This window comes from Octopus bimaculoides, chromosome 15 (assembly GCF_001194135.2).
Source record: "Octopus bimaculoides isolate UCB-OBI-ISO-001 chromosome 15, ASM119413v2, whole genome shotgun sequence".
NCBI classification, from domain to species: Eukaryota; Metazoa; Mollusca; class Cephalopoda; order Octopoda; family Octopodidae; genus Octopus; species Octopus bimaculoides.
Genome location: NC_068995.1, coordinates 50,181,297 through 50,196,983, shown reverse-complemented (window position 1 = coordinate 50,196,983; position 15,687 = coordinate 50,181,297). Strand labels below are relative to the sequence as shown.

Here is a 15,687-nt window from a genome sequence, read left to right as displayed (position 1 = left end):
ATCAATAAATTAAGTACCAGTTGCGTACTGGGATAGATCTAATCGACTGGCCCCCCTCCCCCAAAATTCGGGCCTTGTACCTAGATTAGAAAAGAATCGTTAGCACGTCGGTTGAAATGCTTAGCGTCATTTCGTCCGTCCTCAAGTCCTGAGTTCAAATTCCGTCGAGATCGGCTTTGTTTTTCATCCTTTCAGTGTCAATAAAGTAAGTACCAGTGGAGTACTCGGATCGATGCAATCGACTTAGTCCCTAGCCCGAAATTGCCAATCTTGTCCCAAAATTTGAAAAAAAAAAAAAAAAAGGTGGGTGTATTTGTTTTGTTGATTTGCTTCAATTTATTTTATTAACTGTAATTGATGGGCTGCAAATCACTGAACGAATATAGAAATAGGTAGTTACGTGGATTACGTGGTTCAAGCTTAGTGGCGTAGCTAGAGTAAGTACCACCCGGGGCCCCAAGTCTATACAGGATTATACTGTAAAGGACCGTGTGATGCGAGATAACGAGAGTTGATGTTGGATAACACACGGTCCTTACAATATATGTAAGATGAAATGCGACATATGTGCAGGGAGAAAAGAGAGAGACACAACAGCATAGAATGCTAATGAAAGATTTATTGATACATTTACATGTGTCTGTGTGTATGAGGGCATAGGCGTATGCGGGTGCGTTGTACCTATGTAGCAGACGAAGACTGGGAAAGAATCTATAATGAAAAGTTAAATGTCCATGGACACAAGAACGAGATGGTGGCGAACCCTGCTGTACTCTTCCACCACAACTTTCTCTCACTCTTACTTCCTGTTTCTGTTGTACCTGTAATTCAAAGGGTCAGCCTTGTCATACTGTGTCATGCTGAATCGTCCCGAGAACTACGTTAAGGGTACACGTGTCACTGGAGTGCTCAGCCACTTGCATGTTAATTTCACGAGCAGGCTGTTCCGTTGATCGGATAAACTGGAACCCTCGACGTCGTAAGCGACGGAGTGCCAACAACAAATTCATTACGACCGGGCTTACCAGACGGTTTTGCACTAGCGGGATCAACGGAGTGCTAGAAACAGCCTGATTATGTAACTTTGCACTCTTCAGAGATGATAGTTATGGAATGAAATATGATGACTGTTCTCTATTGCTGGAGGTGAAAAGACACACCCGGTTTCTGTGCGACGCACAAACAAACTATTGACAAGAAAGCCATTAAATTTTATTTTATTTGCAAGTTTAGCCATGAATTTTTAAAATTTTTATTTGCAAGTTTTATTTATTTACATTTAATCCTTATTAAAGTAGGATACCATGTCGTGAGTTCAAATCCAGCCGACGTTGTTTTAACTTTCATCATTGCACCACTGTCACCAGTGGTGCAATGAATTCCTTTTATCAGCCATACGTCCATTTACTTATAAAAAAAGATAGCTATATCAGCCATGTCCATTTACCTATAAAAGGTATAGTTGTATAGAAGTTACACAATTTTTTAATTCCAAATATAAGCAAAATAGATTTATACACTTTAACTGTAAATCGCCAAACCCTAACTAGTTTCTGATTATATATATATATATTACAGATTCACGGTTAAAGGTGAGATAACAACTAAAAAACGAAACCTTTGTGCGGCTGTACGCCTTAAAATTATTTCTGGCAACTGTAGAAGGAAAATTAGATTCTATGGTATTCAAGCCTTCTAGAAAACATCAACAACACACGAATAAAACCGCACAAAGCGCGACACGAAAGTACATCGAATAATACGAAAAACGGTGAATATTATTTTTATGCTGCACGAAAATATTAGTCCTTTAAAAATAATTTAAGTTATTAAGTCTGACGATATATGCAAATATTTCAAATAATCCGAGAATCTATTTTAGTTAATTTTTACATCTTTAATAACGGGAATTATTCTTTCTTAATATATTTTCAATTTTATGGTTGAGATTTATTTAGGTCGCCGGAACAAAATAATGTTGACAAAATAGTCTCGTTTTAAAGAATACTGGCGGAAGATCGTAGATTCAAAGAGGCATGGATTTTATGAAGAATCAATGATTTTGTAAAATTTCCTCCTCTTTTTAAATTATTCTAGATACTATACCACCAGATTTTATTGTAAGTAATACTACTTCATTAAACGCCAACCATTTATTATATTTTTGTAACTTTATATACATATATATATAATTCACTTCGTCGTTACTCAAGAGTTCCTCGTTGTATGTAATCATTAATCTCCTAGATAAATAAACTCTGCCGCATGTATTGAGTACTGCTCCAATCTATACATCAAACGTGTTTGTGTGTATGTGTGTATATATATATATGTGTATATATATATATATATGTGTGTGTATGCGTGTGTTCTTTTAACACTTGTGCAAAGTTGTTGGTGATTATAGATTTAATAGACTTCACATGTATTTAATATTAATAGTTAATAGGAAGGCGGCGAGCTGGTAGAGTCATTAGCATACCGGACAAAATGTTCAGTGGCATTTCATACGTCTTTATGTTCCGAGTTCAAATTCTGCGAAGGTCGTTTTTGTCTTTCAATCTTTCAGGGTCGATAAAATAAGTACCAGCTGAACACTGGGGTCGATATGATCGACTTCTCCGCTTTCTAAAAATTGCTGGCCCAGTGCCAAAATTTGAAGCAAATATTAATAGATTATCAGTTGATGGCTAAGTGCGAACGATCTGTTTATAGATGTACAAGAGATAATTTCTTTTTTAAAATCGATTATTAATTGACAATGCATTTCTTGTATATATAACGAGAATACGAAATAGAAAGTATTTATTACACGTATATTAAAAAAATAAATCACCTTTTATTCAATATCTCAAACAAAATACGTGACAGTTTTATTAATTACAGGGAATTTTTTTTTTCAATGAGGAAAATAAGATCTCGTTTTGATCTAATATTTGCTACATATATATATGCTGTTGTGTCTAGGGAGAATCATTATGCCAATATTGACAAACAAAAACAAAACAAATGACTTACTGTTTAACCAAACAATCGATTAGTTAGTCTGGATATTTAACCAATTGACTAATAATAAAAGAGTGGAATCGAACTAGTGTGTGTGTCAATAATATTGGCATAAATGACTCTCTCTAGACAAAACAAAATTTGTTTCAACGCACGAATTCACATAAAGAATATTGCAAACTAGATACAAACACGAAATATATATATTCCTTTATCTTTTACGTGTTTCAGCCATTAGACTTAGGCCTTGCTAAAACATTGCCTCGACGAATTTTAGTCGAATGAATCGACCCCAGTACTTATTTTTTTAAAAATCTCGTTTGACGAACCGCCAAGTTAGGGAGACGTAAACACACTAACACCGGTTGTCAAGCGATGGTGGTGGACAAACACACACACATACGACGGGCTCCTTTCAGTTTCCTCCACTAAATCCACTCAAAGCTTTGGTCAACGCGAGACTATAATCGAAGAAACTTGTCCAAAGTGCCACACTATATTAATTTATTTTCAAGGAATTGAAGACCAAACGCGCTTACGTTCAACATATGACATTTTTACTATCTCTATTCCAATGATGGAGCTTTGTATCTTTATCAGAAACCAGCTCGTTCCCTTCAAGCAAACTTTAAATAATTGAAAATAGAAGAAAACATATATATAAGGGAGATAACTCATGTTATTCATATATCTCGGGATGGTCTCCCCACCCCCCAAAGATACAAGCACTATATATTCGTTCTTCACTTGTTTATTACTGTTCTTATTCTAATTCATGTCCGGAAATTTTTCTTCATACATCTGTGACCTCCTCAGCGACACTTTCCGTCTTGGTATGTGCCCTTGCTCTGCGGAAAGTGTCGCTTGGGAGGTCTCAGATGTGTGACGAAAGATTTCCGGACAATGAATGAGAATAAGAACAGTAATAAACGAGTGAAGAACGAATATACAGTGCGAGTGTTTATTTGGAAGAAAAAAAATGACATAACCGAAATACAACAATATCTGTTTCAACACACGACTTCACATCAGGAATCTTGCAACACAAATTCATGTCATTCAGTTTGAATCCTATAAATTAATTCTATTTTCTGTCAACGGTAGTTGTGCCACACTGGCGATTATTGCATCATTTACCCCGACCCACCTGTTTTAATTGTCTCAATAATATATCAATCAAAAACGTTGACGATTCCAGATATCATACATAGTAGACTCCCAAAGGGACTTTCGCATCCGCAAAGCTCTTGCTCGGGATGCATGTAACAGGCTTGATAAGATCTGGCACTCAAGCCTTCTGCTCACGTTAAAAGTTAAAATATTTAGAAACACTGATTGAGCCGGTCCTTCTCTAAGGATCAGAGACTTGGACCTTATCGGCTCTCTTAGAAAAACAACTTGATGGAACATATACCGACCTGCTCAGAAAGATACAAAACATCAGTAGGAGATCATATTCAACACTTTGTAACATCTACAGAAATCTGATACCAATATTCCTCGAGCTAAAGCAGAGACGGCTTTTATAATTCACTAGCATTAGGCATATGAGAGGCATCGCCCTCCTGGCACTTGTGCCAGATGGCATGTGTAAAGACATTCGAGCGAGATCGTTTCCAGTGCTGCCGAACTGGCTCCTGTGCAGGTGGCACGTAAAATACACCATTTTGAGCATGGCCGTTGTCAGTACTGCCTGACTGGCCTTCGTGCCGGTGGCACGTAAAAGCACCCACTACACTCTTGGAGTGGTTGGCGTTAGGAAAGGCATCCAGCTGTAGACACTCTGCCAAATCAGATTGGAGCCTGGTGTAGCCATCTGGTTTCACCAGTCCTCAGTCGAATCGTCTAACCCATGCTAGCATGGGAAGCGGACATTAAACGACGATGATGACGTAAATTGTGAGATCTAGTGACACAGTCAGAAGGTGGTCTAAAATCTATCCACACAAGCAGAAGGATATCGATTTAATGTTGCTTACTATCAAGATCAACTACTTCAGCTTATCCAAGTATGATTTATCTTAGACATGGAAGCATTTCTATATTTGCATTTTTGCTGTTGTGTTTTTAAAATGTATAATGATTAAGTTATCTTGGTTGTTTATATTAACTTTTGACCTTATGTTTGTAATTTACAGCTGTCACCATGCCAACGATCATCCTTCTGGATTGCTCATTATCAATGAGCCGTCCTGTGAACCTGCCTGAGTTTTCAGAAGAAGTACAGAGGAGACATCTAGCTATACAAGGAATTAATACTTTACTGGATTATATGGGAACCAATTGTAAATTAGAATTTACATCTCTTGTAAGATCCTTCTACGTTTCAATAGCTTTTATTTTTCTGATGTGTGTGTAAGTGTGTGTGTATGTCTCAACATCATCATCATCTATTATCTATTTCTCCATGCTTCTATGGAACAGGCAAAAATTGAGGCAGATGATTTTTGTATGGTTGGCTGTCCTTCCTTTCACAACCCTCACCTGTTTCCAAGCAAAGCAATATTTCCCCCATCACCAAATATTTTTTCCACAGAAGACTGGGAAAACAGCCTGTGTCAAACACAATTGCTGGAAACACCCAGGAAGATTGGCTCGGATGTTTAATAGTTACTTTTAGGTCTCCCTTGCTTAGTCTGCTTCTATTCAAGTTTCTTACTAACAACCATCAAATATAGCAGTCTATCACACTATCTCTCTCTCTCTTTTGTCACTGTCTCATTCCAATCACTCTAACCCTCTTCCATTACTATATCTTCTATCAATTCCTCTTTCTCACTCTATGCCACCCTATGTGGCAGGAGATAGCAATGCATGGTTGTCAACTCTGCTACTCCCCTATTGCCAGCTGACTAGTTTACTTTGCCCATTTTGACAACAGACGCACAGCCAGTGACAGTCTTAAGCTCATATGCTATTGTACCTACAACAAAGGCTGAACTAGCAGAGAGGATATGCCCTTTAAATTTGGCAGACAGCACCTAGGATTATCAGCTGTTCATTTACTATTACACCTCAGAAAGAGCCCTTCTCAATGAACCAGGCATTGTAGAGAAAAGATAATATACTGTTTAAAAACTCCCTACCATATCTTGTAGTGCCATGAAGACATCAACACTATCTGACTCTCTATGGATATATACCTAGTCACCTTCATAACCATTTAGTCAAGCAAATTGACCCCAGGACTTATTCTTTGTAAGCTTAATACTTATTCTATCTCTTTTTTGCTGAACCACTAAGTTACAGGGACGTAAACACACTAGCATTGTTTGTCAAGCGATGTTGGGGGGACAAACACAGACACACAAACACACACACAAGCATCGTATTAAAGGGGACACTACACTATCTCTCTATAAAATTCCCTACCATACCAGGCTGCCCCCTGTGGATGAGTTAAGGCAACTTCTTTTTACCCAGAAATATATCTTTTTTATTTCTTTTTGCACTCAGGTAGTGTTTTCTTATTTATGGGAACAACTGGTGCCATTTACTCGTGATGTTGAACAAATAAGAATGGTTCTAAACAAAGTGGATGAATATAGTAAAACCTGCATTGAAACAGCATTGAGTGGAGTGAATTCAATCATAACTGAAGAGTGGAGTATCTTTGCCACATCTCAGGTGAGTTATCCTAAATAGACTCTTATCATATTAATTAAACATTTAATACTAACTGCATGTTAAATGTCTGTTTTAGTGTATTTAACTAAAAATCTTAACTAAGGTTCCATGGGTTTCTTCAAGTGTAACCATCACACAACCTCATTACTGCACTAATCATCAGATCCATGCCACAGTAGAAAAATTTATGTACAGATATTGATGATGACAGCTTTTTCATTCCCTTTTACATAAGATTTTCCATGCTAGCATTAGAAGAGGTTTGACCAGGGCTATTAAGCTGTGGGGCTGCACCAGACTCTTGGACACACTTCCTATTACTATTTCTTTTTTCCATTCATCGTTGACCCATTGATAGGAGAAATTACAGCAACATCACCGCCCATAGCCAACACATACACGTTTGTGTAATTCTTGTTTTCGCACTGACACTCTGATGACGGGAGTTGTCCCCCTTCATCTTGACCGTGTAAAACTGATTCACAGCTGAGACTGTGTGGTCGAAGTCATTTTCGATTTATTTGTTAGGTTGTTCTCTAAATTCTTGGCCATCCTCTGATCCAACTCCAACTTAACCTAATGGAAAATAGAGAAAGAGAAAATTATGAAGGTTATGATGTAGTGTTTCAACTATCTTCTGGGTAAAACTAATTGAATATATATTGTGTATGTGTATATATATGTGTCTGTCTCTCTGTATATATCTCCCTCCCTTTCTCTATTATTGTATTATTCTTTGTTCATAATTTTTTGTTTACAATGTTGGAAAAAAAATGCCACCAAAGAAAATATGTAATCTCTCCAGAAACTGGTATAACTGGTATGCAAGGAACGAAGACGGTGTCACCTTTGCCACAACCAGTGAGAATATTTGCCTCAATGCAGTTCCTCATAGGTTTGTGTACAATTAGTGTTGTACCATTTTTTTCTAGACATCTTAGGTAATAGCATAACGGGAGATAAAAAAAAAAGCATAGTAGCTTCCCTTGAACCATTTACTTTCATTTTGGTGGACAAACAAATGAACTAACACACAGATGGACAGAATCTCTCATATACACTGAACCACAAAAGAAACATGATTTTTTCAAATGTCATTCTTATATGGTAAATTCTGAAAATTTATTTTGGGGATGTAAGTGTAAATATTCCAAGACATGCTGGTTTATTGCAGAGACCCAAATTGCAGGTAACCTTTCAACTTTCCCTGAAACAAGATGTCAAAATGCAGCTGTGTTGAATGGCATGGGTGGCAGTTGCAAACAATTGTCACGAAAACCAAAATGCACATGCATCTTGTGGAGGTTATGGGTATAAAAATCAACTTGAACCATGTTCCTGGCATTTGTAATTTGGACGCATCTGGTATGACCTGATTGTCAGCAGCATAGAGGGAACAAGCTATTGGCCGATTGCAAATAGGGCTGTGTGCCCTGATTGATGCGAAAGCTTTCACTGTCCATGTCAGCACCATCTATCACTTACAACAGTGCTACAACAACAACAGCACTGCAGACCATGCCTTCAGAGGGGCCCCTGGGTGACCACACCCAGGCAGGATCACTCCATTCACTTGCAACACCTCCATGATCGCTTCAGACCGGTCAGCATGACAGCTTGTGAGACCATTGGCACTGGACAGTGACCCATCAGCAACGACACAGTACGACGTCGACTGACCGCCAACAACCTGCGTTGCTGCCGTCCTGCTCAACATCCTGTCCTCACTGCCCACCGCTGTCAGGCATGACTACAGTGGGTTACACAGCACCAACAATGGAGGTTGATAGTCTTCCCTGATGAGAGTCAGTACTGCGTTTCCACCTTGGATGGCAGAGTGAGGGTGTGGCGTAGGAGAGGTGAGCACTACAGACACATGTCATGGAGAGAGACGCATGGGGTGGCCAAAGTAGCATGGTTTGAGGTGCTGTAGGCCTGAATCAGAGAATTAGGCCCCATATGTTCCAAAATGTGCAGGCAGAGGGAATGGCATCACAGCCCAGCACATTGACCAGATCTTAAGACCTTACATCATGCCCTTCTTCGTGCATCACCATAGCCACATTTTCCAGCAGGACAATGCTCCCTCCCACCAGCCAGGGTCACCATGGACTTCTTGCATCAGCACAACATCAGAACCAGGTGGTCCCAAGGCCAACAACTTGTGTGGACATGGAGGCAGCTTTTCTTAGGCTGTGATCATAAGTGCCACTGGCTTTTGTGAACTGCCTCATGCACTCCATGTACCAACGGTGTATGGTCGTTTTGAACACCCAAGGAGGGGCATACACGGTATTGAACATGTCGCACCCTACAATCTCAATGTGCTGGATCCGCCCACTCTCAAAACACATGATAATGACCCATAGACTGTGGTCAAAGTGTTTCAAAGAAATGAACTTTATCAGGTTTATCAAACTTTATCTCTGACATAATGGAATTAAAACATATCTCATAGTCACACACGGCTTGTGTTTCTTTTGCGGTTCATGTATATATATATAAGATATAAGATAAGATAAGATAACAAAAAGCATAATAGTTTCCCTTAAGCCACTTACTTTCATTTTGGAGGACAAACAAACAAACACACAGACAGAATGTCTCTTTTATATATTATATATAGGTTATACATGTATTATGTATTTCATCATCATCATCAACATCATTGTCATCATTTAACATCTGTTGTCCATGCTGGCATGGGTTGGACAATGTGACCAGAACTGGCAAGCTGGGAGGTGGGGCTGCACCAGACTCTTGTTTGATTTGGCATGGTTTCTACAGCTGGATGCCCTTTCTAATAAATATATAGGCACAAAGTAGCTTGCTTGCCAACCACATGGTTCTGGGTTCAGAGCCACTGCATGGCACCTTGCGCAAGTGTCTTCTACTGTAGCCTCGAGCCGAACAAAGCCTTGAGAGTGGATTTGGTAGATGGATGCTGTCCATGCTGGCATGGGTTCGACAGTTTGACCAGGGCTGGCACGCTGGAAGGCTGCACCAGATTCCAGTCTGATTTGGCAAGGTTTCTATGGCTGGATGCCCTTCCTAATGCCAACCACTCCAAGAGTGTAATGGGTGCTTTTACATGCCACAGCCACAGGTGCCATTTACTTGACACTTGTATCTGCCATGACTGCAATTTTGCCCGGCTTGATGGGTCTTCTTTTCAAGCACGACATAATGCCAATGGTTTTGGTCATTGCCTCCATGAGGCCAGACATTTGAAAGGAGCTTAGCCACTTTGTCTCCATGAGGCTTAACACTCGAAAGGTGCTTTTTATGTGCGACCAGCATCAGCCATGACTACGATTTCACTTGGCTTGATCGGTTCTCTCAAGCAGAGCACAATGCCAAAGGTCTCGGTCACTAGTCATTGCCTCCGTGGGGCCCAAAAATCATGCTTCATATATATATATATATATATATATATATATATATATATATATATATATATATATATATATAGTTCAAAAAAACAATAACAAAAAAACAAAAAAACAACAAAGTGAGGACGTGATATGGATAGTATTATTGGACGCTCAGGAAAGGAAAGAGAGAATATATATATATACACACACACATATATATCTGTATAAACACAAATTCCTTTACCTCTGTAACATTTTCACCCTCCTTCTGAATTTGTTTTGCAGGTTCTGTTAATCACCGATGGTTGTTCTGGCATTGGTCCTGGTTCTTTGTCCTATTCATTACAAAAGTATCACAAAAGAGAATCAAAGAACAACAGTGAGAAAGGAAATTTCCCGTTACCTTTCAACACAAGATGCAAACTCTATGTGATGTGCATTGCGCCCCCCTCAGATCCTAACCTCCGGGTTTCTCTGCCGCTCTTTCAAAAGTTAATTGACATTAATGGATATGGCGGAGACATTTATACCCCTGATGCTGCCCTTTCTACAAAATCTGTCCAGCAGATGTTCCAGAGATTTGCCGATGACATCTTCTCTCCCTATGTTATGACTTTGACCTGTGGTCAGCTAAAATGTACAGTCCAGCTATATCCACCACCAGAACCTTATGAAAAGTAGGTATTCTATTTTTGTTGCTTTTTTTGTTAATTTCTTTTACATTACTGCTATTTTTTTTTGTTTTTTGTTGGTTAGCTTTTGCCTTGCTTCTTTTCCTCCTCTTTACTGTTACAAGATATGGTACAGTGACATGTAATGCTGTACATTCTTTCACAAACCAATGAGGGATCCTCAATAGTTGGAGTGAAGTAAATTATATGACCTGCTAGAAATAGTAGCCAAATCTCCCAGCCGCTGGACTGGCTCTTGTGCGGGTGGCACGTAAAATACACCATTTTGAGCGTGGCCGTTGCCAGTACCGCCTGACTGGTGTGTTTATGTCCCACAACTTAGTGGTTCAACAAAAGGGATGACAGAATAAGTATGAGGCTTAACAAAATTAAGTCCTGGGGTTGATTCGTTCTACGAAAAGTCCTTCAAGTCAGTGCCCCAGCATGGCCACAGTCTAATGATTGAAACAAGTAAAAGCTAAAAGATACATGATGTGAACAATTACTTTATGATATTGGATCTATTTAACCTTTTTATTGAAAAAAAAACAATAAATGCAGTTTTTACTTTTTGCTCAGGAAAACACAAAAACATTTTTCCTTTATTTTCTAAGAAAAATACTTTCACTTTTGGCTAGAAAAATCGTTTTGTTTTTTTATTTTTTATATGCCGAGGAAAAAAACACTTTCACTTTTGCCCTACAATTCTATAATGAGAATAAAGTAAATATGTGTGCATGCATACATGTATGTACATACATACATACACACATACATACATACACACATACATACGCACACACACGTATATTTGCTTTACGTATGTGCTTACATACATAGGTGGGTACATCCGTTTGTACATATTTATGTACTTACGTACGTACATACATGCACGCACGCACATATGTTTACATTACTATTATTATGGAATACCATAAAGTGTATGTATATACATATGTATGTTAAATACACATGCACACATACATACACACACACACACACACACACACACACACACATACATATTTAATGGACTTCTTTTAGTTTCCATTTATCAGATTCACTCCCAATGCTGTCATTGGCCTGAGAGGCTATAGCAGAAGATGCCTACATTATCTATGTAGATGCACAATTTCTTTAAGATATTGAATCTATTTATTCTTTGCTCCATGCTAAGTTACAGGAACGTAAACACACCAGCACCGGTTGTCAAGCAGTGATGGTGGGGGACAAACACATACTCAAAGACACACACATGTAGATATATATATACATACATCATCATTATCGTTTAACGTCCGTTTTCCATGCTAGCATGGGTTGGACGATTTGACTGAGGACTGGTGAACCAGATGGCTTCACCAGGCTCCAGTCTGGTCTGGCAGAATTTCTACAGCTGGATGCCCTTCCTAACGCCAACCACTCTGAGAGTGTAGTGGGTGCTTTTATGTGCCACCGGCACGAAGGCCTGTCAGGCAGTACTGGCAACGGCATATGTGCGTGTGTGTGTGTACAATGGGTTTCTTTCAGTTTGTCTACCAAATGCAATCACAAGGTTAGTACTTATTCTATTGGTCTCTTTTGCCGAACCGCTAAGTTACAGGGACATAAACACACCAATGTCAAGCAGTGGTGGGGGACAGAGACACACATACACACACACATTTATATATATCACAGGCTTTCAGTTTTCATCTACCGAATCCACTCACAAGGTTTTGGTCAATCCAAGGATATAGTAGAAGACACTTGTCCAAGGTACCATGCAGTGGGACTGAACATGGAACCATGTAGTTGGGAAGCGAGCTTCTTACCATACACCCATGTCTGCACCCATGAATTTTGTGAGATTTTTTAAAAATAAAAATGCATCGTATCTGGCATTAAATATGGTAACAGTTTTTTTTTTGGTATGTGGTGCACACCAAGACTTGGTTCCTCAAACTAGTTCCCCCCCCCCTTTTCTGTTGCTATCTCACCAACATTTATCATTCCTCCTCTTTCATAATCTTTCTCTGTGGTTGTTTGACCAGCTATAAACAGCGGCAAAATTCCCTTCAAGCCATAGCTTACCATCTTAAATAAGACTACCTGAGATACTGTAATCCTATATACAAGGCTTGAAAATACCCTAAGATGGCCATGGTTGGAACACTTTGATCAAATGCACACCTGATCAAATGCACACCTGATCAATGCTGACCTGTGGCCAAACAACAACAAAATCATCTTACCAAGCTAAGACCTGCGGAAGTAATTTTCTAGATTACTTCCCTTCCCTTCCATATTTTTTTCCTATAAATATCTCTTTAAACTATACATAACTGAAATACATGTACTGTGTTTTCCTCTTTCCCTTTCTTTTCCTTGCCTATATATCCTTGATCATCTATTAACACAAACACCTGCACATTTATGTAAGTAATTATATACGTATAGTGCCTGTGTGTGTGTGTGTGTATATATATATATTTTCTTTTAATTATTTGTCATTTGACTGTGGCCATGCTAGAGCACGGCCTTTAGTTGAGCAAATCGACCCCAGGACTTATTCTTTGAAAGCTTAGTACTTATTCTATCGGTCTATTTTGCTGAACTGCTAAGTTGCAGGGACGTAAACGCACCAGCATCAGTTGTCAAGCGATGTTGGGGGTACAAACACACACACACACACGACAGGCTTCTTTCAGTTTCCGTCTACCAAATTCATTCACAAGGCTTTGGTTGGCCTGAGGCTATAGAAGAAGACACTTGCCCAAGGTGCCACACTGTGGGACTAAACCTGGGACTATGTGGTTGGTAAGCAAGCTACTTACCACACAGCCACTCCTACGCCTATATATACAAACATACATATATGTGTGAGTGTGTATGTCTTTCGTTTTTGTTTTTGAAACGGTTGTGAATGGCAACGAAAAGGACTTGGACAAACCTAACTAATTGAGTGACTGACCAAATAATTGATTAGTTGATTAAGTAGTAAAGCAATTAAGGAATAATAGAACTACTGTATGGGTTTATTATTGACATAATAATGCTCCAAAGATACCACAAAATCTAACTATGTGTGTATGTGTATGTATGTATGTATATAGATGTATGTATGTATGTATGTATAATACATACACAAATATGACAGGCTTCTTTCAGTTTCCACCAACCAAATCCACTTACAAGGATTTGCTTGTCCAAAGCTGTACTAAAAGACACACGCCCAAAGTACCATGCTGTGGAACTGAACCTGGAACCATGTGGTTGTGAAGCAAACTTCTCACCACAGCCACACCTGCATGTGTGTGTGTGTGTGTGTGTGTGAGGTAAATTTTATGTTTGTCCAGACTGAACATGGAAAGTTTATACACTCGGATAGTGTTACAGTAGTGTTGTAGATGTGTCTGGGTTGTTTAGATGTGGTCATACATGTAGAGGCAGCGACTGTCATGGTTCCGGTTCACTGCTGCAACAAACCCTATCCCCTTTCATGTCTTGATTGTCTTTTATTGTATTTTTTCATTTCCTTGTGTTGATGTTCCCTGTGGATCATTGCCAGTGCCTCCGAACTGGCTCCTGTGCAGGTGGCACATAAAATACACCATGTTGAGCAAGGCTGTTGCTAGTACCTCCTTACTGGCCTTCATGCTGGTGGCACGTATAAGCACCTACTACACTCTCGGAGTGGTTGGCGTTAGGAAGAGCATCCAGCTGTAGAAACTCTGCCAAATCAGATTGGAGCCTGGTGTGGCCATCTGGTTTCACCAGTCCTCAGTCAAATCGTCCAACCCATGCTAGCATGGAAAGCGGACGTTAAACGACGATGATGATGATGATGATGAAGATCTGTAATCAAAGGGATTCCCATTTTTTTTTGCAGAGTGGTATGATTTAAAGGAAGTTTGGTTGCTATTATTAGCATGTCGAGTGACTATGTAGTCATTTTTCAAATTAAATGTTTTGTGTATTATGCCTTAAGTGGGTTTTTGTTATATGACAATGATGATGATGATGGTGATGCTGATTCAATGATGGTGATGGTGATGGTTAATGGTAATGATAGCAGTGGTGGCAGTGACGGCAGCAACATGGTTGACAATGGTGAATAAAGACACCACTTGTGTAGAACAATTCTGCCAGTAACCATCACCGATCATGGGTTCTGCAAAACTCATACATAATTATGCTGTAATTATGACTTAATTATAGAGAATTAGTTGGCAATTAACGAAAGGAAATAGTTTGAGAATAAATTCACAACGAATGCAGTAAAGTTATGTTTAGAGAGAGAGAGAGAGAGAAACAGACAGAGGGTAAATTGGGTAAATGTTCAGCTCTTCCTTGTAAAATATTTACATATTCCAACAGGAAGCAAGAATCAAATTAGTTCTACAAACATTTAAGTGGAGGTCATAAGAGCAACTAACGGATTTAATTTTTTTTTTCTTTTTTGTTGTTATTTTATTACAGATGCGATGTAAGTGAATCCAATGCTGCAGTCTGTAGCAATAGAACTTTTAATATGATGATAATAACAGTGTCAAATTTTGGCATAAGACCCGGAAATATTTTTAGCAGGGAAAGTGGCGGGGAGTTGACTACATTGACTCCCAGTACTCGGCTGGTACTTTATTTTATCAAACACGAAATGACGAAAGTCAGCCATGGTGAGATTTGAACAGAAGAATGTAAAAACCCTGAAGAAATGCTGCTTAGCACTTTGCCAAACTTCCTAATGATTCTGCCAGCTCACTGCCTTTATAATAATAATAATAATAATGATAATAATAATAATAATGTTAATAACAATAATCCTTTCTACTATAGGCACAGGGCCTGAAATTTGGGGGAGGGGACTCCAGGTCTTATTCTTTGTAAGTCTTGTACTTATTCTATCAGTCCCTTTTGCTGAACTGCTAAGTTATGGGGATGTAAACATACCAACATTGGTTGTCATGCTAGTTGCGGGACAAACACAGACACAAAGACACACACACACACATAAATATATATATATA

General features: G+C 38.9%; 1 protein-coding gene across 1 annotated transcript in view; it reads left to right on the top strand.

Moving 5' to 3' along the window:
• The first annotated feature begins 1,982 nt into the window (after positions 1-1,982).
• LOC106870817 (integrator complex subunit 14) overlaps positions 1,983-15,687 on the top strand; it is a 63,904-nt gene continuing 50,199 nt past the window's right edge. Inside the window, exons 1-4 of the mRNA XM_014917037.2 lie at positions 1,983-2,120; positions 5,145-5,314; positions 6,463-6,633; positions 10,293-10,684. Coding sequence (XP_014772523.1) covers positions 5,153-5,314; positions 6,463-6,633; positions 10,293-10,684 — 725 coding nt within the window. The 5' untranslated portion in view covers positions 1,983-2,120; positions 5,145-5,152. The remainder of the gene's footprint in view (positions 2,121-5,144; positions 5,315-6,462; positions 6,634-10,292; positions 10,685-15,687) is intronic.